This window comes from Lutjanus erythropterus, chromosome 18, assembly GCF_056507025.1.
Source record: "Lutjanus erythropterus isolate fLutEry1 chromosome 18, fLutEry1.hap2, whole genome shotgun sequence".
Taxonomy (NCBI): Eukaryota; Metazoa; Chordata; class Actinopteri; order Lutjaniformes; family Lutjanidae; genus Lutjanus; species Lutjanus erythropterus.
Window position 1 is genome coordinate 7,037,202 of NC_139334.1, and position 25,784 is coordinate 7,062,985.

Consider the following 25,784-nt stretch of genomic DNA (forward strand, 5'->3'; position numbering starts at 1 on the left):
CTGGAAACACTTGGCATGTACCACACCTTTTTTTTCCATAGATTTACTCATCATAGAATATATATATACACACCATATGGTACATCATGTGATCCATGACCTCTTTTACTATCACAGTAATCAGACGCAGATTTCTGTTCACCCCAAGAACCTCAACATCAAGGCGGTGAAATCTTAAGTCATTTTCCTTTCAAGCAGCATCATAAATTTGGCCTCCAATCTGCTTCCTCAGCATGGTTTTGTTGTTTTAAGTGAGCTCTGTTCCCTGCACGTGAACTTATTTCTTCCTTCAAAATGTGCTGTTAGTGTTTGTGTGGTTATATGCACTTTATAGTCTTGCGTAATTTAATAAGGTGATTTGGACCAGGAATGCTGGACTTTCAGCAACATTTCACCTTTGACTGAGGCAGTCCGGCTTAATGCTTTTTGTCCGTTTGGGGTTTCCTTATTAAGAAAGAGACCTTGGCCTTCCATAGTCCCCATGGGAGGAAGAGAGGCCCCCCGATTCAATTAGCTTTAACTGACTTAAGGTCACTGCTACTGACAGGAACACAGGCCACCAGCACCAGAAAACCCCCACACGCTCTCACACTCTCCCCCACACACACTTTCTCTTTTTTTTTTGTTTACTGCTGGGTCAGACACTTCCTGTTGGAGCAGTCACATTCATCTTTGTGACACTTTGCTGCTTGGCTTTACTCTTGAATTTTAAATGTTTAAGAGCATGCCCAAGCTGGCAAAAGTACGCACATTCTGTATTCAAGTAGAAATACAGATCCTTGTGTTAAACAGAATCTGGTAAAAGCAGAAGTAAAAATCCAACCTCTAAAAGGCTCAGAAATGTACTCAGTCTAAGTAAAAAGTAGCCTTCTGAAGGACATTTTCTGTGCAAAACTAACTCAACCTCACCTTTTCACCTGCTGAGTCTGTGTCTGTTTCATCTTGTGATGTCCCTTTTGTCTTAAGAAGTTGTTTTCTTCTTGTTATGTCTTTTACTTGGTTTTCAGTGTGTTATATTTTTTCCATCTTGTTATGTCTTATAAGTCTTGTCTTTTGTTTTTTTTTTTGTCTTCTTTGTGTTGATGCATGTTATGTCATTTTTTGGTTTGCTAGGTTGTTTTCGTCTTGTTAAGCCTTTCTCAAAATTTTTCATCTTGTTATATTGTTACGTTGATTTTTGTCATGTTATGTCTTTTTTGGCTTTAGTTTTTTTGTCTTGTTGCATCTTATGTTGTTTTTTGGCTTATGTTGTTTTCATCTTAAGTCTTTCACATTATTTTTCGTCTTGTCACATCTTTTCCACAGTTGTTTTTTTTTGCCATGTTACATCTTATTTGTCTCTTTGTTTGTCTTTTGTTTTATGTCTTTTACATTGTTTTTGTCTTTTCTTCATCTTTTGGCTTGTGTCTTTTATGTTGTTTTCATATTGTTACATCTTTTTTGTCCTGTGTCTTTTGTCAGTTTTTGTCTTGTTACGTTTTTTTTCTTACACCTTTTCCGTCTTTTTTCATCTTGTGTCTTTTTTCTATTGTTCCGTCTTTTTTGTCTTTATGTCTTTTTCATCATTTGTCATTAACATCACTTTCATCTTGTTACATCTGTCATGTGTGATATGTAGTGATGGATTAACCAAGGAATTGTCTTTTCTGTGTGTTATTGGCCTGTTCATTTAGGTTCAAATCAGTTGTGATGGTGGGAAGGTGGCACACAATGACTCAGAATAACGATAATCAATAATTCCACTCAAATACTTTATATCTAAGGTAACAGGTCTGTTTTGAAAATGGAGTAGAAAGTACAGATGTTTGTTTTCAAATATAGAGAGTAAAAGTAAAACATTGCCAGGAAAATAAATGTGCAAGTAAAGTACAGATACCTGAAAAATCTACCTTTGTACATTAATGAAACATTTGTACTTTCCACTTCTGGAGCATGCACACTCAAGATTTTGCCTTATCACAGTAGCTTTTCTATATCAGAGACCTGAGCTATCCTGTTGCTGTAATTATGATGACTGATGGCCTAACACACAGCCAGACAGCCCTGTAGGAAACATTCATACTCATGCTTCTCTTCTACCCAAAAGCTATCAAGACTAAATTGCTGTCTTGGGACTAAGAAAGAACAGTTCAATTAATTTTACTGGGGTTCTCTGAGCCGTGATGTCTTCTGCAGAGTCGGTGTTGAAACCCAACACTTCTTTATTTATACTCAGACCCCAGTGACCCACTCAAAGGACCAGCGCTGCATGATATTCACACACACATTAGCTTTCTCCAGCAGCCATTGAATGTACAGTATATGACAGATCATATGGAATCGTCATGAGCCGCAGAGCTGCTGTAAATGCATTTTACAGTTGCCTAGGGTTGAATCTGTCCCAAGGTGTAACATATAACTTAACCTTAGATGGACATTATAGCAGCAGACACATACACACACTCTGTGTGTAACCTGCAGGCGTTTGTATCTTTCTTTAATAGTCAAGTCAGATCTGTGTAATGCCTGTGGCGAGGGCAGGAAGTGCTGTGTTGTGATAGCCGCTTTCCATCCCTCTCGAGGACACTTATACCAGTATGAAGTACATACTTCAAAGAGCCCTAACAAGAACCTACACTTAAAATCTGCCATCTTGATTCTAGATTAACTGAACATCTATAAAAAAAAAAAGGCACCAGAAGAATGTAAATTTGACTTGAAACGCTGTTATGAGAATGAAAAATTGCATTTGACTGGAACCACAGGTTTTGCTCAGACCAGACGTGGTTTTTAGCTCAGCTGGCAGTGTGGGACAAAAGCTCGCTGGACATCTGTGGGCCAGTGAGAACTGCTGTGACTGTGTGATTAGCCTGCTAATGAAAAAGCCAGGAGAGACGTTTGATCTGGAAAAAGCTCACACTGCCTTTGTGCTACTTTCACAGTGTGAATGAGTGCATGAGAAACCAAACCATCAACTGTTTTTTTCTCCTTTTTTTTCCCCCTCCGTATGTTTGCTTACCTTTGATGATGTTTCTACAATCCATTTAATGTCAAGTGTACCATGAGTAAGGCTACCTACAGCTACTGTTTGACTAGCTCAATTATTCCAGTGATTCCTTTGGGACTCACACGAGTGAAATAAGCTCATGTTGGAGAGGGGCAGTGTAATAAAAGTAGACGCTAACCACTTGCAGATTTCTGGTGTTTTCCAAACATGTGCTCTTTTACTCCTTGTGAAGCATATTTAGCTACTGCCACTCACATGTACAGCAGCATTGCTGGCAGCGATGCAACACCATGTAAGCTGATATTTACCAGGACATGAGCCAGGCTACCCCTTCTCTGCTTACCTTTAACCAACACATTACTCCAAACCCATTTATTCTATCAAAACATTGCACATACTTTAAAACAAGCTCTTTAAAAATATTTGACATGTGGTCATGCTCAGTCTTAGACATAGATAAAAAAAAATGTACATGCTGTTGCAGCTCAGCACCCTGCAGTAATTCAGTTCATAGCTGGTCTGTATTGTACTTAGTGACCTTTATAGAGCTCGGGTGCTTTGTGCATGTGAATAACATATAAATTGGCGGAATGCAAAAGCAGGAAACAACCCAGGCTCAAGAATGCAAACTTTGCTCCGCTTGATAGGAATCAGGTGATTGCACGTGCACACCCTCCCTGCACCGCCCTAGAACAAGCCTGAAGACTGGAGGGGGAAATTTTATGCCTGAGCTGACCTCACAGACAAGTGCACGTAAATCATATCTGTCAAAGAAATGATTACAGCCCCTCATTGTGCAGGAAACAACATGTTTTCTTGGCAGTAAGACTCCACAAAACCAGTACCTCCCACGTCTACACTATGTATAAGGGTTGTTTGCTTTGATCTTGAATTTGATTGACTATATAATTTATGTGTTTTTCCTATCTTGTTTGACCTTCTTAATTGTGGATTAATTTACTGTTTCAGAACTACGGGGTAGAGACAGACAACTTGAAGAATCTGGTCGTGCGGATGAGAGCTGCCACCAACAGTCTTCACATGGCCACGTCTGACCGCAGGAAAAGCCCCGCGTATGATGGCAGCACCTCACGCAAACCACCCAACGACTTCCTTACCTCTGTAGTGGAGCTGATCGGTGCTGCAAAGAGCCTCCTGGCTTGGCTCGACAGGTAATTATATTTTTATGACCACTGCGTAAACCAGCTGCGCATATATGGATAGAGACACTTTAATTCCTGTTTATCAGGATTAATTACATGTAACTAGTTAATCTGTAGCACTGCTAGTATTCTATTAGATGTTTGTGTGAAGTTTTGTTATAATTAGGGAATGAATTCATGAGTTATGGCAAAAAATGTGTTTTATGAGGTCACAGTGATCTTTGAACTTTAACCATCAAAATATAATCAGTTCATTCTAAATGAACAAATTTCAGGAAATTCCCTCAATGCATTTTTGAAATATCACATTCACAAGAATGGGACGGACATGACCTTGACCTTTGGCCTTTGAGTACAAAAATCTAAACCGTTCATCCTTCAGTCCAAGAGGACATTTTTGCCAGGTTGGAAGAAATTCACTCCAGGTGTTCTTGAGATATCACGTTCACAACAAGGGGATGACCCGAAAACATAATGCCCCTGGCCATTGGCTGTCACTGTCACAGAGGCATAAAAAAGTTTTTTCAAAAATATTCACCAGCAAACAGTCATGAAAATGCTCAAAAACTTAGGCTGATCTGTCCAGCAGGATGTGAGATTAGCTGGGGACAAGCTCCAGGTCTGTTGATCACACACATACAAAAGTGACTGCATTATACCCTCCAGGTTTACGTGTGTTGAATATAATAACAAGAGTCTGACCTTTGGTGCTCCCACAATCTTTAATCCAGACTTAGCTGAGGTGAAATAAAGTACTTCATCTTTGGCGTAAAAAGACATTTTTAAAAAGTGAGCATATTTCCATGCTGCTGGCCAGAGTCCCCTCTGCTCTCCTGATGACCTGCTTCACAACGCATTACACCATAAAAGCAGAGCATATTAAGCAGGTTGCCAGGATTAAGTGTTAGCGGGCTGAAATTAAGCTTCTCTTTTTGTGGCAGGCTTGGCTAAAGCGGGTAAGGTGACGTCATGATATAAATGGTAGTTGAGATTTTGAGATGAGAGCAGTGTAACAGTCTTAAAAAGTGCTGTGCTAAATGTTAAATTACATCTGTGGATTTGAAACTAAAAGTTTTGAATAAAGTAGGTATGTGTTCAGGTAGGTTGGTAGGTAAGTTTCTCTAAAGGTTTTCTTCAGCCATAATTTGATATGATGAGCCAAGCTGACATATGTGAAGTACTGCGTGAAGGGTTGCAGGCTGATGATGGAGAAGTTATTTTGGAGTTCATAAGCATATGTTTTAGATGGAGTCAGGCAGAAATAGAAATAGGAAAGGGGATAAAATGGCCGCATAATAATGGTGACATTCTCGAATTACAAAGAAGTCTGTCTGTGACCACTTACATTAAAAATCATCAAAAATCTGTTTCATTACTTTATATTCATGTAATAAATATACATCATATCATAGTTTGGTAATAAATACACATATAACACTCTGGTCACAGACTTTGAAACGATGTTGTGAGTGAGTAAACCAAAATCTCTGCAGTCCATCAGCGGTTCCTCATTTTCTCGTTTTCCTTCTTTGTGTGCTTGCAGGACGCCTCTGACAGGGATCAGTGACTTCACAGCCACCAAGAACAAGATCATTCAGCTGTGCCTGGAGCTCACCACCACAGTTCAACAGGTCTGCACGCTACTTAGCTCAACAACACACATGTAGTTGGCCCCCAGGAAATACACACACAAACACACAATAGCTTTTTCCACTGAGTACATACCAGCCTGGGGGCACAGACACGCAGGATAAAAGTGTAGGAGAGGAGAGTTATGGGAAATGTGGTCTGGCAGCCATGACATAAGCCTGAAGCCAGCAGTCTGAGCGCATTATTGCAAATGCTGATGTTTTTCTTGGGATCTTTTTCCCCCTCATGCTGGCTAATGAGGAGACCCCCTTAGTGCGGGGGGGGGGGGGGGGGTATTTAATGGTAACCGTCGCTTTTGCGTTTCCATTTTCATAAAAACCCACTGGCGCGCTTTTAAAGGTGGCTGCCAACATTCCCCAGGCTGCCATTCTCCCTCAGCCATGTGGTTCCTGTTTTTGCTTCTCCAAGATGCTCGCAGTGGGAGACCGAACTGTCTGAAAGCACTTCCTGTGTGTAGGTTTACGCAGGGATGAGGAGGTGGTCCATCTGACTGCCAGAGAGAGAGATGGTTAAAACAGAGCATCAGGATACATCCACTATATTTCACAACTTTCTGCAGAGGGTTGCTCCAGCATTGCATCATGGTACAATTGGGTCTATTTCTGTCAGTTTCATGCAATCAGCAGTGGCTGGTCAAACATACATATGTGTCAAACAAAAGGAGCTTTTCTTTCACAATCAAAACCATTATCTTATACTTGTACGTACAGTTTGTTCTCCCTAAAGGGTTTGATTTAAGCACAGCGCGGTAAGCAACTCATTTTCCACCTCCAGTGAAAGTGGCTGCTGAGGCTGCAGGTGTCATTTTTAGAGGGTTATTGCATCAAAATAAATTCCTTTCCCAGAGTGCCCATTTCCTCGCCAGAGTCTGGGATTTCAGCGCCTCTGGTGATTTACTGTGGGTGTCTCGGTCATGGTCATCCAGCAGAAGTGGGGGGTATACATTTCCCACACGGCCATGTGAAGTGGAGAGGTTATGGTGTAGAATAAACTCCTGATAGGTGCTGAAAGAGCCTTGTAAGACTGCGGAGATTAGTTTCCTCTAACAAGTGGGGGAAGTAGATGCGGTTTGTGTTTTAAATCAGCTCATAGCAGCATATGTAACTGCAGTGGAGCTACAACAATTAATTGGTTTGTGGCTAACTATAAAATTAATTGCCCACTATTTTTGTAGGCGATTTGAGAGATTTTTAAGGGAAAGCAAATCTAAATTCTCTGATTCCAGCTTCTTAGATGTGAATAGTTTCTGTTTTTTCACTAATCTAAGATAGTAATCTGTGGACAAAACAAGACTTTTGAGGATGTCAAATTGTGCTTTTAAGTCCAGTAAATTAAGACTGATTTGTAAAAAAATCAAACCTTACGTCTGTAAATATATCAAAGGTTTGGGTTCACTCTTTAATTTGGTGTACTTAATCAGATTTCATTATTAGCTTTAACCCCTGCTAGCATTAATTGTAGTCACTTCATACAATAAGTTAACTCTTTGTTAAATGTGACGCTAACCAAATAAGAGCTAACACAGGCAAACACGGTTGTAGATGTGAAATACATCTTAAATTACATTCATAATGTTCTTAAAAAGTCTCAAAGTAAACTTGCTGAAACCTGCAGACTCCCTGCAGAAGATTGTTGGCTTACTTTACACTTCTTTCAGCCATTTAGACGTCGTTTGTTTTGCACGCCGGAGTATGAGCCGTTGGTTCATAAAATAGGTTGCACAGGAGACTGCCACAGTGATTAGTTTTATGATGGGGGAGGACAGCGAGAGGTTTGCCCGGCTCGTTCATGAACTTCAGCCAAGAATTAGGGCTTTTCAGATCACACAATTTATGTGTTCTGCCTGAATGAAGCCTGTGTGTACACACACAAAGGGACACGACCATAAAACTGTGCACGCATCACCCATCTTGGCTGACCTGTCAGCGTGGAGGTCATTCTCTTTTAAAGAGCACATTTTTCATTGATTCCCCATGTCTTTTATCTGTGCTTCACACTGAATTGTTGGATCAGATATGAAGTTTATTTTGCTCAGTTTTTAACAGGAAAACACTGAACTTTATAACAGTTAAATCCATCATACGTAGATGTGTTATGAATAACAGAAAGCCAGAAGACCAGGTCTAAAGTTTTGTGGTCAGTGGACTTTATTTCCCTCCAGTTTAAAGGCAGCTATGCTCTAGGTTCCCGCACTGTGCCAGCACTCCTCTCTGTCGGCCACTTCATTGCTCTACCATGCAAATCCGCTGTGGTGGCAGATCAAAGGCCCAGAGAGCAGCACACAGAGAGTCATCTGATCCACACCGGCTGTGGGATCAAGTCCATAACGTGAGGGATCAGTACACCCAGGGAATTGTCCCTCAGCCTCTCTCTCAGTGCTCAGTTATGATCTGGCTCCTGTCTACTGGTAGGACTTTGGTTTTGACAAAGATATGGGATTCATTTGGATATCAGGAACAGATCTTCGAAGGATTATCTGTGATATTGTATTCACATGATTTGATGACACCATGAAACATGAGAAATGTTCCATAATGTTAAAACATGGTGGGATGTGGGCCAAGCCGTGTCTACAGCACATAATGATACTGTTTTGTTTCACGACCTCTAAACATTGAAATATGTATTTTTAGCTCATCCTTCTTGGCCCAGGCAACAGTGTAGTCATCCAAACATGGGCCAGTCGTGAAAAGAAATATGCAGTTGCTTGTTTACGCAAGCATGGCCAAATTCCTTCTGAAACCACCATATGTTCTTGGCTGACTTTTGAAAATACACTGTATGGAAACATGATTCTGAGACCAACATATGTCAAATGAAACCTATTATGGTTGTATTTTTTCCTACTTAATGTTTATATTGGCTTTTCATTTCCCCCCACCAAGTAAAAGAAACGTGGCAAAGTCACATGGATCAGGGTTCATACTAGGGCCCGACCGATACTGGATGTTTAGGGCCAATACAGATAATAGTAAGTAAAAACAATTCTGATATACTGGCCAATATTCTTTATACAGAATACGTAGTACACATAAATATGTATATAAAAATCCATATTTTTATAAGGAGTTATAAATATATAACATGCTGCCTGTAAAGCTAATAAAAGGAGTACGAGTTCAAATTGGACAACATATATGCCCATACTGATATAGCTGTGATAGGCCGATATTGGGTCTATAATATCAGCTGACAGCTACATCAGGTGGGCTAGTTAGTACGGGTGCTGGAAATCCTTAAAAACTTGAATGTAATCACCATTAAGAATTTAAGCGATTTAAAAATGTATTATTTAACAGTCTAGAAATTGCAGTAACTGTGCCTCATTTGACATTGTTTTGTCTAGTGAACGCAAAAATGCACAAAATTTGCAACTCTAATTTTGGGGAAAGTGCTAGAAACGGCTGGAAACTGTAATTTATTATTTTCATAATAAATCTCTACCTCACTGAATAGTTTACTATTTAGATAATGAAATCAAAAAAGTTGGATATTGGCTCAGCCAGGCTATATAAGATAGCTAAGTCTTACAGAAAACTTACAGAAAAGTGAAACATTTTTAAATATGAAACTTTGTCATGAAGCATAATTTTAGTTGTTTAGAGCACAATAACATCTGATATAATGTGATGACAAAATGAAAGAATCATTTTGAGTATATGTATATAAATATGTAATTTACCACAGCCAAAAATAGTATTAAGGGAGCATAGGATGAAGTCTGCTTTGATGTGAATCCATCGCTCACGGCCACAGACAGTTCATACAAACCTCGTCAACACACACAAACCAACAGTATGACAACAAGCCAAGTGCATTTGAAAACAGACGCTCCCCTTTAGCCCGTTGGAATGTGCAAGCTATGGAAATATGGCAAAACTTGCTCGACCCCCATTCGCTTGTCTGCACAATGGATTTACAAAGAGCAACAGAGCTGGCTTTGTACGCGGCACATGCCTATGCATGTCACTAATGCTGCAAGGGCCACAACACCATTCCCCCTTTATTTTACATCAACAAAGGCTTGTGGGGGTCTCTGGAGAAACAAGTGACTTGTTGAAGTAGATTTTCTGTGCTCTCTAGTTTTGACAGAAGCAGTTCACCTGTGATTTGATGGATGTGTTCCCTTGGGGCATTCTGAGCACAGAGCCAATATCCATAAACAGGCAGGGCCCCCCTGACATACACACACACACACACACACACACAAACACACACGCACACTGAGAACCCCTTTCACCACCGACAACACAGTTGTCAAGGGAGGCTGTTGCCTCAGCTGTGTCCAGTCCAGCTGCAGTCTATGAGTGCTGTGTTGGGATTCCTGGACAGGACAGTGGTCAGTCTCCCAGCTGACTGTGCAGATTTTTTATTGTTGTCCCCCACCCCCAAACAACCAATATCGCAGCTACTGCGTCCAGAGCCCCCTACCTCCACCAGCCCACCCACTTTTGAACTGTTGAAAGCAGTGATGCATCCAGAAAACCAAAGCACTGTGTGAATGAGGACTTTCTGAACAACATCGCACGTTTTCCCCACCATGTCATCTCCATATAGTTACTACATGAGTGTCAGTATGGTATTTACGTTCCGATATAGCTGACTGTACCACACAGGGTATTATACAGTTATAGCTTCCCCCACAATTTAGTCAGAGAGGTAATTTTACACTAAAAGCTGTTTATTTGTGGCTGTTCTCCATTTTCTCAGCTCTATATCTGGAATGCTGATTATATCGTATTCATCCAACCCCTATACTTTTTCCCTCTCTGTAGCCATTGAATAACCTCTTCACTGTTGTTTACTGCTCACGAGTCTAATCTGTCATTGCTTTCTTCTGTGTCACAGGACTGCAGTGTTTATGAGATGGAAGAGAAGATCCTGGAAGTTGTAAGTATACGTCTCCTGTCTTTGTCTCCCATAATATAAACTAAATGAGACCCAGAGGTTCTTATATAGGGGGAAGAGGTCTGCTTGATCGTTTGGGTAAATGTCTTTTTATGCAGAGATTGTGTGACATGCTCTCAGCAGCGAGGTCAGTTTTCTCGGTGAAAAGAGCCGACTGGTCTATAGAGGAGGCGGGTCTAATACGCCCCGGCCATCAATCAGTGTTTCCTGTTGCTGACACTCTGCAGACCCTTTGGGCTAATGCTGGGCTTCCTCTAGCACTCTGTCTCTCTGTCAGACAACCCACGTCAAGTCCACATTAGAGCCAAGTTTCTCCTTTGTCCATTTCTTTCTTTCATACGATTTTGTATTACCCGGCTCTTGTTTTTGTTCTCATCTTTTGTTCCCAGCCTTTTCTCACATCTTTTGCTTATTCTGCATTTAATCCTCCGTGTTTATCACATATGCATCTTCTTTCTTCATAAGCTCAATTCTACATTAAGTAAACACCAGTGATACTCAGGTTGTGACCTGCAGAGCAAATCTGGTGATCCTCTGAAATAAATTAGGATAATTATGATCCCATAAATGTATATTTCATGCTAAAAGAGCTTAAATATGCTCTTTATTCTGTCCCTGGGAGGAACAGTTTATGTTAAAGTTGTAGTGATACCAGAATTTAAAAATTCAATACAGTACTAATATAGAAAAAGGATATTAGATAAACTCTTTCAAATGTTACCAAAGCATTTCTAACTAAAATGCAGTTGCAGTTATTAAATGCAGTAAATTATCTGATTTATCTTTCAATCCTTACACCAAGTTAATTTAGTTTACAGGTCTGTTAACTTGAAAGTTAAGAATTTCTAAGAAAGGTAAGTTGTGGACCTTTTCCTATTTATTCCTTTAATCTGATGAATAACGTTATTAATAATGTATTTTCATTAACTGGCACCTGGACTTCTATCATTTTCAGAAGTGATGAGAGGAACAAAATACAGATGTCTGACAAGAGATGTCACAGATAGGATCCCTCTAATGCTGACAAATTCAGTTTTTGTCCTGAAACAAGCAGAAAGAAGGGTGGTGCACACAGGACTGATTTCAGTGTTGGTTGTGCACTGATACGTTCAGTTAACAGCACACTAATGGTCCCTTTTTAAGCCCATTAAGCCTTGCATTAAACATGAACATACACACACAGGCGTGTACACAGGGAGTAGGACAATGAACTGATGAAGGAGAAGGTCTTTGTGTCACGAGTGGCAGCGTAACCCGACGTGTTCTAACCTGTAGAACGCACAAAGCCTCCGCTGGTTATTAAAGGCACAATGCACCATTAGAGAATTTAGGGCACCATTCACAATCACTGTGAGGACTTTAATGTGCTTCTTATTTTATACATTTTACTGATGCATTTTGTTTTGCCGTTCCCCTCTGCAGTCTAAGATTTTGAACAGCATCTGTGACCAGACCGTGAGAACCACCTCTGACCCCCTGATGAGCCAGTCGGCCTGTTTGGAAGAAGTCCAGCTGACCAATATCAAACCGGGAGAGGGTCTGGTAAGGAATGCTGGGAGATTATCTTCCACTTTTTTTTTTCAGCCCTAAACCTAATGTCAGCTGGGTTTGCGGGCCAGGAATGCATGCAATGTATGTCAAACTGTGACCCTCACGTCCCTCTGGGAATATTGTATTTTTACTGAAACTATAAATATTTTTTATTTTTTCTCTAGGGGATGTACATCAAGTCTACCTACGATGGGTTACATGTCATCACGGGAACCACAGAGCATGTAAGTATGTTAATATGCTGACCACAAAAATACATGTAGCTCTTTTCTATGCTGGAATTATTGGTTGTGGTCAGGTTGAAGCAGTAGGCCATTTGAATTGCTGCCCATCATCTGAGAAATTCCTTTATTACAGTGCTTCTTTGCACTCTAAAGAGAAAGGACTTCTGATATTGGTTGAAAAAACACCTCACTCTCATCCTCCTCTTCATCCTCCTCCTCCTCCTCTGCTGAGGGCACACTGACTTATCTGAAGGAGTCAAGGACTGCTCATCCATAAAGGCAACTGTTTGTTTCTGAACTACTCAAACAGCCTCCTACAAAAGAAAGTCCTACCTTTAACCCCCCCCCCCACACACACACACACTGAGACAACCAGTCAGTGACTAATACACCAGCATCACTGCCACGGTCGGATCCTCACGCCTCCGGTGTTTAATTGTGATTCAGGACCTGAATCATCACCAATAATGACTAGTTAATCTCGTTTGACATCCGTGCGACACGAAAAACAATTCAACTGATATTCATACACGCAGAGGGTGTTTGTGTTTTTCTCACGATTTGAACTCGGGGTGTTTGTTCATCAGATATTTTATTTTTGAATAGAATTTCAAAGGCAGACACAGTTGAAATCCAGCAGGAATGGCAGTAAAGTAGCTCCAGTTTCAACAAGGTTTTATGAATAGTGTGTGTTAGGTGGTGAATGTGTAAGTGGTTTATCAGGCTTTGACCCCTACTTTGTTTGTTCTTTAGTCACCTGCAGACCTGACCAGGAAGATCCATGCTGGGGATGAGGTGATCCAGGTTAATCAGCAGACAGTGGTAAGAATGTATTCAATCAACCCTTCCCAAGTCTATGTCACTGTTACCTTTTTTACACTTAGCTGGTTTGTTATTTTCAGTTTTGTTTTTTATTTTTACTTTTCAGTGACAGTTTGGGAAAGTTTAAGCACAAAAACTAGTTGGGTAGCTTTAGAAAAAGCTAGCTAATGATTAATGTGTATTAGCTAGCTAGATAGCTTGCATTTCACTAACATTAGCTAACTTAAGGTGTGCATATATGTCACGTTTACAAGTCCCTGAGCAAAGTCTTTTAACTATCTTCAAAATGTGGTTTTCTTTTCAACATAGACAAGCCTAGCCCATAGCATATGTAGGGTCAATATATAAATATATAAAATATTGATGTAATATTAATTGAGTGTGTGTGTTTTCCTGATAACCAGGTGGGCTGGCAGCTGAAAAATCTGGTTATGAAACTGAGGGAGGACCCTAAAGGTGTGGTTCTGCTACTTAAGAAGAGGCCTACGGGCACAACAGGTTTCACCCCCGCCCCACTCAAGAACATGCGCTGGAAGCCCCCAGTACCACAGGTACACGCACACATGCACACAAGCTCTGACACTCAACTCCTTTCATTATGGAAGATCAACTAAAGCCTGTGTGTCTAGTCATTCTCAACCAATTATCAGCCTTTAATGGAGTTGGTTCCAAAACAGCAAGTTCAGACAACTGACACAGAGCCACCCTGAAAGTGCTGCCAGCTGAATTAAACACAACATTGAGTTTTTCTTCATGCTCAAACAAACAGTCTCGTGATGTCAGTCAGTCTGAGAGATAAAGCCACCAGAGTGTGTTTGATTCCGGTTAGATTTTATCTGGTTTATTGGAAACAAAGTGCTCAAATGTTGCCATCAAAAGAAAATAATGGGGCTCATGATAAATCATACTATTTGGGTTATCCCTCTTTTTTACAACAGAAAACACCTCAAATGCATCTTGTTGAAAAAGGGGTCAGGGGTAGCTGATAAATAATGCACTAATGTGGTTATGTGACTGTAATCAAATTTGGTGTTCCTCCCTCATGTGAACACATTAGGCCTAACTTAGCTTTTAACTGCATCTCCCCACCTGAGCCCCTTTAACAGACAGCAAAACAATAAGCCCGTTGTAAGCTAAGACTGCCCAATTTCAGGCTCTGACATTGTCTTATCATGCATAGCCTGTTTTATTGCCTGAGAAGGCAAGATGAGGCGGTATCAGATAAGAGTGGGTTTCCCAAAACAACAAAGAGCCTCTCAACACAAAGGTGGCCCATGTCAACATGTCCACCAGCGTCTTGTTTTAACAAGTCGTCAGGCATATCAGAGTTAGCCATCTCAGTTTATCTGTGATAATAAGGCTCCAGGAGGCAAAACAGAGACAACGCACACCCTGATTCAGGAGTGAATGACACTCGCTGTGTAATACTGTATAATTTGTACACATGGGAGCTATTTAGAAAAGGATAGGTGATTCATGAGATCCCAGATCGGATGTTTAGTTTGTCATTAATCTATCACATCTAGTACACTGCATGAGACATATCATTTTGGTCTGACGAGTACGAGTTGTACACGCCGTCAAGGGCACAATGTTGTTGAGTGTTGGGAAACATAACTGTGGTAAATGAGTACAGTTTAAGTACATGTCTCGTGGGCTATTTTGGACTTCGCTTACAGTCTTTCCGTACCTCAAACAAGAAGGTTTATGCTCAGGGCGACGCTCACAAGCACTTAAACGTCTCACCACATGTGGTAAACTCCTCCCAGCTGCCAGCAACTCATATTTAGTCTTAATTTGGGATTTGGCAGAAGCAGCAAGCAATGACTTAATTTGTTTTTGACAGTAAACTGATACTTAATACGCACATGCATTAGCAGTACAATTAAAGGGATAGTTTGGATTATTTTATGTGGGGGTTGTATGAGGTACCTACTGATAGCCAGTGTATTACTGCAGTAGGTGACAGTTGGCACGCCCCCTCTTTGGATAAGTAGTACCAGCACAGAAGCTAAGCAGCCAATTAAAAAAGGTCCATCTAAAAAATAAACATCAGTTTAAGTGTATTTTACTCTGCCATCAGACAGCCTTTTCCAATGAGACACAGCCACTATGAAAGCCAAATGTTGCTCTCTCAATACCAACCAAACTGCATTGATGAAATCAGTCATTTTACCTCACAGACGAAAGGGGTTGCTGGTTTACCACAGCCGTCAGAAGTCACATAATAACTCAAACAAAGTAACCAATCTAAGCAGCAGTAGACCAGCATCTCCTGTGTTCTGTGAGGTAAAATGACTGATTTCATCCATGGAGTTTGGCTGGTTTTGAGACAGCGATATTTGGCTTCTGTAACAGTGCTTTTCAGATAGAAAAGGCAGAATGACAGCAAGGTAAGGCAGTGAAAATATTCTAATAATGTGTACAATTTAAGATAAGAAAACCCATTATCATTTATTAATTAATGTGTGTGAAGTTAATGGTATTAACTTGATTATTATGCTTAATTTTTTAGAACAATTCCTCCTTAATCAGAGCCCAGTCTCCCTGTGGCTCAGCTAATGGGTCAACCAAAAAGGAGAAGCCGGCTATCCTGGACCTGTACATCCCTCCTCCTCCTCCAGTGCCATACACCCCACGGTGAGCTGTCACATTTTATCTGCCAAGATCTTTTTTTTTTTTTGTTGAGTTCTAAAAGTTGGAGCATAAAACATAAGGCACGAGACAACTCAAAGAACTAGCAGCAAGGAGAGAAAAACTTCCAGTCACCCCTAGTCAACCTCTGCAGCATTTGCTCATCCAGGCCTTTGAGGCAGCTGGATAATGAGTGTGTCCCGGACCCGTGACCGTCTTACCTCCCACCCCTCCTACTGCGCATTCTGTTCTGCTTGTTTTCAGCCCACTCTGCTCCCACTAGGCCCACCACAATCCTTATGCAACGGCTGTTTCATCTTCCACCTCCAGAAAGATGACAGAATGTGGTCACATTTACTTAAAAATGCCAGAGACTGAATTTTAGTTTGTATTCATATTTATTTCACTTGAATTACAGTAATGTAACATATTTGCTTAGAAACCATCCCATTTATGGTACACTGCTTTATACTTTAAACTGTGGATAACATGTCGTGTGAATGGGCATTTGTTTGTCCACGCAGAGAGGCGAGAACAGACACCTTCTCCAGCATTAGTAAAAGACCAAAGGGCTCTGAGTCACCCAACTCCTATCTGGACCAAGAGAGCAGGCGACGCTGCACCATCGCAGATTATGACAAGCTCAGTGGCGGCTGTCCCATCGAGGCCAACGTGATTCAGCCCAGGATGAGGGAACACAAGCCCTCGCGTGGTCAGTACTTCCTCAGTCAGGAAATTTTTATAAAAATCCCACCAATGGATATTGAAAAAACGTGATCTTAATAATAATATCAATATTTAACTCTCACCCCTAGGGAAGCCCCGACCCCTCTCCATGCCAGCAGACACCTGTGTCGGAGTGATAGATCCCTACGCGAAGCCCTGGACGCAGGGAAGGAAAGGTATGTGCGACCATGAACATGGTTTCTGCCCGGGTCACATCAGATAGATTTTCATCAACAATGGTAGTGATTTAACATTTAAGAAAAGAACTCACATGATCCCAGACTACTTCAAGACATCATCAATAAGCTGACCTCTCATTATCTCTGTGCTTCAGGTGAAGACCTCCTGTACAGATACCTGAGCAACGAGAGGATCCCCACCATCGCAGAGGAGGTCCCCTCGGTGTCTCCTCCCTATAGGCCTGCGGGGGAACGTCACCTCGTTAGAGTGGACCACATCAGGGGCAGCCGCTACTACTCCAACTCAGACCTCCACAACAGCGCCACCATCCCCTACCAGGAGGACATGAGAAAGGCCCCCGTGGCCCCCGCCTCCAAGCGCACAACGGCAGAACGCTCACTACTGGTCAGTTGGATTACGCGGCTTAAGCTATTGACTCACTGATGATGCGCTTCCTGTCCGGGGCTTCCTGTTCCTGTCTTGTGTCCTTCCTCAGTGCCTTTAATTTTTAACGTCCAGCTGTTTTTTTAGCAGCTTCGGGCTTTCTCACACTCCTCTCTCCCCAAACCTCCATATTTCCCTGGTGTTACTACTACTACCAACTACTACTCCTCAACCAAACTTGCTTTTGTGGTACTCACTACTACATTACATCATCACCCCTTTAACACTGCCCACAACTCTCCTCGTCTACTGACTACAAGTCCCATCTCTGCCTCAAGAGGATACAGTCTGTTCAGGTTTAGGACACTTTGGCCTTGTGTGCTGTCTTTGGACTCCTCTGTACATATTTAACTTATGTCATGTTTCAGTTGAAATGTATGGAAGCCGAGAATGGCAGTGGTTGTAATTATTTTTTTTATGCCATTATCTCGAGATCACAGGTTATTTTTTTCTTTATCTCGGGTTAAAAAAAGTTAATTTTCTCGTGATAACGGATTAATTTATCTCATTATCTCAAGAAAACAGAAGGCAGATTCCCAAGATAATGAGACAAATGAAGGGCACCAGTGAATTTGCAGCCAAGCTAGTCTTTTCCTGATATGACAATTTGAATGATATCTCTAATAGAAAGAAACAATGCAATTTCTGCGTGTTTTATACCTTGATTGACGTACACTCTGATGTGTTGATCAATAATGGGTCCTCCTTGATCTGATGTTTTCAGCTTAAATCAGTTGCAGCAGGTGTCAGGACGTCACCTATGCATGCTGGCATGGCACGCCTGATCTCTGAGAAACATTTAAAGCAATAAGACAAAATTACCTTTTGTCTTGTTTATGTCTCGAGATAACAAAGCTAGCTTTCTCTATGAAGAAATAATTAACTTGTGATCTTGAGTGAGACTGCAATTAAGTTACTTTCATTGTTGATTAATCTGTTAATTATTTTTTTGATCAATCAATTAGTTGTTTGATCTGTGAAATGTCAGAGAATGGTGAAAAAATGTCAATCATTGTTTCCCAAAACCCAAGATGATGTCCTCAAGTATCTTGTTTTGTCCACAAACCAAAGTTTATTGTCACAGAAGAGTAAAGAAACCAGAAAATATTCACATATAAATCAGAGTTTTTGTTTTTTTCCTTAAACAATTAATTGTTGCAGTTCTACTCTCACAATAATGCCATTTAAAAAATATTGCAAGCATGGCCATCCTCGGCTTCTGTAGAAAAATGCTCTCTGGTACCTTTATTTAATACTTCAGAAAACTTGCCTGGTATCACTTCAGCTATTTGCTTATTTTGATTTTATTTGCATAAATAAGTTATAAAAATGAAACTAAGTGAAACAAACAGCATATTTTGTTAGTGAAACTGTGCTTTTACATGTTTTTCTTTTTCAAATGAAACTTTTGTGATCAGTTAGTTACATTTCCCTCTGCCAAAGGTTGCCTCTTGTAAGCTATGCATAAAGATTTTTATAGTCACTTTAGTTGACAATGCTGCATCGGATGGTAAAAGGATGTTTATATCTTGTCACTGGCAAATATTTGTGCTGGTTTTAAAGCTATGCACTCTATCCAGTAAACTTTTATACCCTGTGTTTCAGTTTACTCTGCAATTACCCACCTAAAGGGCCTATACATGCAGCTTGTGGGCGGTAATAAATGGTCTTTCTAAGCCAGTGTTTTGAACGAATCTTTTAGGACACACGGGTCAAAAGGCCTTCTATTAGCTCATGCTGTGGAAAAACCACAGATCACAAGAGACAGAATGACAGTATTATTTAAGAAAATACAGGGAAGAAGTGTTTGTTGTTGCTTTATCTGCCTTTTGTAAGTTTTGAATAGCGTTTTATTAAAATTTGCAGTTCATGTCAGTGATCTTTTGTATTGTCTTTATTTTACCATTGGGTGTGGAATTACTGCTGTAATGTAGGGTGTGGGGTGATATTTCTTTCTGACAACTGTTTTGCTAGTATCAGTTTACACACTGAACAATTACATATTTTTATCATAACAATGCTGGTGAAGGGCAGCTTTAGTCATTAACTTCCACTTTTCTTGAGCTGTCTGGATTTCTAGCCTGCTTTGACCTTTGAGGTGAACCCTGCTTCTATTTTTTAAGCATGCGGTGAAAGGGGATAGCTGATGCCAAGGTACCTTTTCTCTGTGTCTCAGATGGTGATGCTTATGTAACTACTTCTCTCTTTTGATGAACTTTAAATTCCAGCTGGGAGACCATATGGTCAAAGCAGGTTTTCCATCAGGGGCTCTTATTTCTGCACATATGTTGCCTTTTAAACATTTAAAAGCCAGGTTAGGGTTACTTTGCCTGACAGCTTGTTTGCCATTTTCACTGACTTTGAAGAAGCTCTTGCCTGGAAGGGATCAGCACCTTTCATCATTGAACTGAAGAACAACCCACCACCTCTTTCCTCTTTGCTTGTGTTCGTGTGCATGATTTTACTGATCAAGATGGGCATCTTTTCTTATCTCTCCACCTCTTCTTCTTCCCTGTGTCTTGCTCTGCCCAAGCTTGCCAAGCTAGAGTCGCCTGCGGTCCTCACTAATTTGCACTTTCTGAAAGCCTGTGGTCTGCCTAAATACTACCTGCACTGTGTTTAACCCACTGCTAAGTTTGCTAACCACTAACATGTCCTGTCTGCACCTCACAAATGGGAATGAATTGTTGGTAGACTGTGCATGTGGAATAATTATTTGTTAACTGATCATCAATCACAGACAGAGACATTTGAATGTGATGAATGTTTTATTCACCATTTCTTTTTTTCCTGTTCTGGAGAGGAGGTACATTTTGTCATAACGCAGAATTAGCAGGAAACAATTGCCTGTAATCAAGTTCACATGCCATTAAATGTGACCATAATTTAGATGCTTACAAGACATGTTTTACATTTTAAGGGGTAGTTCTGATTTTTTTTAAATGGGGTCATATGAGGTACTTATCCACTTACTACCTACAATAGATGGTGTTCAGCATGCATATAGGTGTTCCAGTAGTGTTCCAGTATAGGAATATAAGATTTACTGTAAATGTGCTGCTGTGGACAGCAAAACATATTTTGGCCACTAAAAGACATCAGTTTAAGTGAATGTTGTATTTGGAATATTTTTACTGCTTTACTTTGCCATAAGACAGTCTTTTCTGTCAGGAAACTGCTTTTATATATGCCAGATGTCACTCTGTCCAAACTCTATAGGGGAAATCAGTCATTTTACCTTGCAGAAAAGAGAGTTGCTAGTCTACCACTGCCCTGATCATTTAGTTTCTTTGCATCATTGTGTGACACACAGATGTCACACAAACAAACTAACAGATTGAGGCAGCAGTAGACCAACACATCGTGTGTTTTATGAGGTAGAATTACTGTTTTTGTCAAAGAAGTATGGTTTCTTTGGAGAGAGTGATACAAAGACTTGTATAATGGTGTTTTCCTGTTGGAAAAGGTCGTTTGATGGCAAGATAAAGCAGTGAAAATATTCTAAATATAGTGTACGCTCCAACAGATTTTGCTAAAATACTTTTGCTGCTGACCCCACCCATAGCTCTACATTGTTTCCTACACTGGTGCTGCTGCTGCTTCTCCAAACTGGAGTTGTGCTGCCTGGCAGTTATTGTTGCTAACACATACATAAGTACCTCACTCCCACTTTAAAAAACTATCCCTTTAACATCAAGTGTCACTTAACATCATGTTGGATGTTAACAATAAGCAAAAACACTAAAATAATCTTACAATGACTACCCTCAAACTCTATCTTTAAGGGTATTTTGGTATATCTCAGTCGGACAAAGGCTTTCAGAGCAACTATATATAAATAGTTGACTCCGTCTTTGTTAACACATGAATCTTTATGTATCACAGGGACCCGACTGGCACTCTAGCAGTGACTTCCTCAACCGGTGAGTTCATGATTCTCTCCCACACATATATACTGCATATACTGTATATATACACATGGTGTGACATAGTTCATAGGTGAGATGAGAAACTAAGAGCAGAGTGGGTCGACTTTTCCTACAGGGAGGGACAGTCAGCAGGCTGTGGAAACTTTTTAAAACAGAGGGTCAGTGGGTGGGCAGCTTTTATTAACTGGGAAAATATGCCATAGACAGCCAGGCTGAGGCTCACACAGGGCACCGAGAGACAACAAACAGATGAAGGGTAAAAGGCAGAGTTACTATTCAAGACAGTATATGAGTTATTTGATGACATCTTAAAGGCCCCATCCATTATTTTCTGTGTTTTTGGACGTTTTTATATCATCCTGTAGCTTCTCAATAGTGCTTCTTAAGTAGCCAAATCCATATAATGAAATATTGGTCAAAGTACATATGTTTCAGTGTTGAAATGCTATTTTCCCGATCCTTTCTAAAAGCTTATTCCCACGAAGTAGGTTTTTGCATTATGATGTTGCAGTCTACATCACTACTTACCACAGATGGAGTTGCCCTTTAATCAATTTGTGCCTGTGGCTATTACGATCTGCAAAGTAATGAAAGCCAAACATTAAAATTTTGGTCAAATTATGTATATTTTAAAAATTAAATGCTATTTTACCAAACCTTTCTAAAAAGGTTTTCCCATGTGACCTGACATAGCTTTCTGCATTGTGACTTTGATACCTACTTGCTTACGGAGCTTTAAAAAGCCCGGACAAGAATGCAGATGGAGTCACCCTTTGATCGATTTCTATCTGTGGCTATTAGAATTTGCAACAGCATGATCTCCTCCTACACACATTTTGCCAGTATCACTGCTCTCATTCAGCCTGACGATAAAAAATAAATATTAGATTTCCCTATCAAATCAGAGCAAATTCATTCTCTAATACATGTAGAAGTAAAATATGCTCCAAACTGTTTTTATTTGCTTTTTTGGCTTGTGAGCAAGTCTTGAAGTATTAAAACTGAGAAATCTCAGCTTTATCAAACTCCTACAGATAATTTATGGTCATTTTTTCACTCACAGCTTCTAATTAAATGAGTAGATACATGTCTGTGAGACATTGTTATCTCTCAGGACCTCCGCTACCTAAGATGTTCCAACATGTCCCACACACCAATGTGTCCATCCTTCGCCATCCACCCTCACATGCTGGGGAATCTTTAGAAATGTCACTGTTATGACAAATCCTGATTCTTTTATGCTTTCAACTATAAATAACCCCATCCCACTGCGAAAATATGACGACATCCGGGGATTGCTGCTGCTCTGTATGTTCCTCATACGTGGCCCCTGTACTTCTTCTGGTCTTGGATGTAGGGCCTGAGGAGGTGTGACTCCCCACATTAACACCATGATCGATGACTAAATGCCTTGCACAATACCCCCACCCTCCCCGGCAGTTCTATTCTGAGAGCCACACACAAACACATCCGGTTTGTTGCACGCTCGATCAAAACTCATTACTCACATTTAGGATATATAGAGAGACGCTATAGTAAATCTCACAGATAAGCCGTTGACTCATTGTTGGTGGAGGTTCAGAAACATGGAATTTGATTGACAGAGGATTTAATCAAGTGTCATATTAATTTTGGCTTGTTAATCTGTAAAAACAATCCAATTTTTCCTCATGACAAAGCATAAAATGTGATGGAGAATTGGTTTTATTTATGTCATATGTCAGAACCATCAAACTTGTTACCTATGAAAAAACGTAGGTAGAAGACAAGTGCAACCTGAAGTTGCAACACCTGTTTTAAAAAAAAATCTTCAGTATCTCCTTTAGCAAACCAGTAATTTACAGAGGAGACAAAGACGTGAAAATTTATGGATGACAGGAGGAGGAGAGTGCTGAAAATGTCAGCAATCGTAAGGCAGGGAAAAATGAGCCGGAGACAATTTCATACCCTGAAATTGCAGGGTGAGGCCCAGCTGGGGTAAGTCGAGCATTTTGAGCATTGGGAATGAGTTTCTTGCCTGCCCATGCTGCTGTGGCTGGTTGCCAAATGTATTATCAGAACCACCGTCACACCAACTAAAAGTGCCAGTCCTTAAACAGTCACCGTGGGATCTGTTTTGTTCAGGCCATATCAAAGTAAAGCCGGATTGGAACACAGATAAAGATAATGAGTGGTTACGAATGAGCAGGGAACCAATAAGTATGTGTTGGAAATAGAGACACTTATGTCTGATCTAAAGCATGACGGCTGGATAAAGACAACGTTACTGTAAACTACTGCTTGACACCAGCTTTAATAGTTGTTTCAAACCACTGAGTGTTAACTTTCACTGTCTGTTCCAGGTATAATCAACCACACATACGGTCCTGGTCCTTCTCTCAAGCAGTAAGTATATTGTGTTTGGTCAGTCTGTTTAAACATAAATGCTCTTCCTGATGAAAGAATGATGTGTATGCTGGTCATACAGGATGTGTGCATTTTATACATCTCAGTGAGCGAGTTTGTCCGGTGAAACCGAAAGCCTCAGTTACAGGCCCATTACATTTCACACTCTGATAAGATAACATGCACACTTTCCCTTCAGCTCTCTATCAAACACAAACCACCAGACCAGGATACAGCAATGCAACATGCAGATAATGTGAAAAAAAAAAACTTGACTGAGGATTAGGCCTCTGTCAGTCCAAATCCACACCAGGAAACTGATTGGAAAATGAAAAATATTGGATGGATTGCCATTATTAAGCATAAGAATGTTACCATTGTCAGTATTTTTGCATGCTGGCATTAGCATGTAGCTCAAAACAGCTGCTAGCATGGCTGAAGACTTTTTGTTCTTGTTCCTCACTGAATGTGCTACATGTGGAAATTGATTCAGTGTCTATTGGCTGTGGTAGATGTGGAAATGAAACAACCACAGGGGTAAACTCAGAGTCGCTTTGCTGTCTTTAAACACAAATACACAGCGGCCATACACCACAGCACCATGAGTTACTGTCAATCCCTTAGTGGCACGTACCACTCATACACCTCCAAAGCGGTCAGATGGATTAAGCATGGGAACAAATCACATTTTTATAGATTGATGGTGCAATGACAACTTCTTGTTGCACCAAACAAAGAAACCTTGACCCTGCTGTCAGTGTGTATATAGAATAGAGGGGGGAATGTATTTTATTGCTTTTGTTCCTTTGGATGTGTAGATACATCACCTACACAGAAGAAACTAATTTAAACCCAAATCTGTATTAACTGTCTTTCAAACTGCATTGAGACCTGTAATACCTTAGGGGGCACATGCAGCAGGATCTAAACTGAGGGGCAACTGGGCAGTTACTACCAACAGCAAGCGGGGGGCATGCAGTGCCATTAAACTGAGCAAGCTAGAATTCGATATCATTTCCAGCCCTGCACCCTTCCCCCTTTTACACTGTGTGAGATTCCCCTGCTGAATAATAGCCACTCTGTTTGCCCCCCTCTCTCATTTCTCTCCCTCACAGATACACACACACACACACACACACACACACACACACACACACACACACACACACACACACACGAACACAGTTTCTGGGCGGGAGGAAGGGGGGACATTAGCTAAGTGCCGTGACAATTCTCAGCATGGATCATGATGGGAGATTGAGTGCTACAATGGTGTGACCAATCTGCATTCCCGTGAATCCATCGGGCCTTTTGACATGAGTCGCAGGCAAGATTACCTCACTTCCACCCAAACACAGCTTCAGCGAAATGCCCCTTTAAATCACCCTAAAGTGGCATGCTGAGACTTTTTCCTTCATCACACAAATGAAGAGTGTGAATTGTGATGAAATCTTTTCTTTAATTCAACGCATTTAATTGAAATGTCAAAAGGGGGGGATTATTCGCGGGGGGGGTTTAGGGGTAACACAAGGAAGTTACTTGATATGGATGAGACAGATAGGCTGACAAATGTGGGGAGGGGGTGAGAATGTGAGAGATATAAAGGGAGGGGGTCTCTTCATGGTCACTTCATTCCACTCTCTGCAGCACAATAGCAAGTGGAAAGAGACAAGAGGCCCCTGTCTATTTAGTCAGAAATGAAACGGAGACTATAATAATGCAGGACCCAGGAATGTGTCTGCTGGTTTACCACCATCCTCCCGGCACAGGCCAGCGTAGGCCAGAACATCCGAGCTTCTGCGCCGAGTAGTGATGTTATGGCTACAAACCCAGCTCCCCACCGAGACAGTGAAGGGTGTTGATAACCAGCCATGGCTGGACTGTAACATGAAACTTATTTTTCTCCTTCCTTCTGGAGGAAACCACTGTGTATTTTGTGAATTTGTCCCAAAGCAATAAAAAGGAAAGTTTTCTAGCTCTCTTCTCGCTGGGTCCTGATGTTAACACTCCTTTCACAGTGATATGTCAAACTGAACTCATTCGCTTCATTCGGTTCACTTGTCCAGGGCTGTAGTTACTACTGAGGACACCAAGGTCATGTCCTCACTGTTTTTAGGAACTTGGAGATTTTAACTGCATAAATTTTGTTTATATTGTACAGTTGCACGTAAGGTATAGATTG

General features: G+C 40.8%; 1 protein-coding gene across 1 annotated transcript in view; it reads left to right on the top strand.

The window, feature by feature from the left end:
• LOC146310542 (connector enhancer of kinase suppressor of ras 3-like) overlaps positions 1 to 25,784 on the top strand; it is a 62,137-nt gene that overhangs the window by 23,889 nt on the left and 12,464 nt on the right. The window contains exons 3-15 of the mRNA XM_084742749.1: positions 3,956 to 4,158; positions 5,693 to 5,780; positions 10,648 to 10,689; positions 12,130 to 12,249; positions 12,423 to 12,482; positions 13,236 to 13,304; positions 13,709 to 13,855; positions 15,820 to 15,944; positions 16,463 to 16,650; positions 16,754 to 16,840; positions 16,999 to 17,249; positions 21,174 to 21,211; positions 23,560 to 23,602. Of these exons, the coding sequence (XP_084598875.1) occupies positions 3,956 to 4,158; positions 5,693 to 5,780; positions 10,648 to 10,689; positions 12,130 to 12,249; positions 12,423 to 12,482; positions 13,236 to 13,304; positions 13,709 to 13,855; positions 15,820 to 15,944; positions 16,463 to 16,650; positions 16,754 to 16,840; positions 16,999 to 17,249; positions 21,174 to 21,211; positions 23,560 to 23,602 (1,461 nt within the window). The remainder of the gene's footprint in view (positions 1 to 3,955; positions 4,159 to 5,692; positions 5,781 to 10,647; positions 10,690 to 12,129; positions 12,250 to 12,422; positions 12,483 to 13,235; positions 13,305 to 13,708; positions 13,856 to 15,819; positions 15,945 to 16,462; positions 16,651 to 16,753; positions 16,841 to 16,998; positions 17,250 to 21,173; positions 21,212 to 23,559; positions 23,603 to 25,784) is intronic.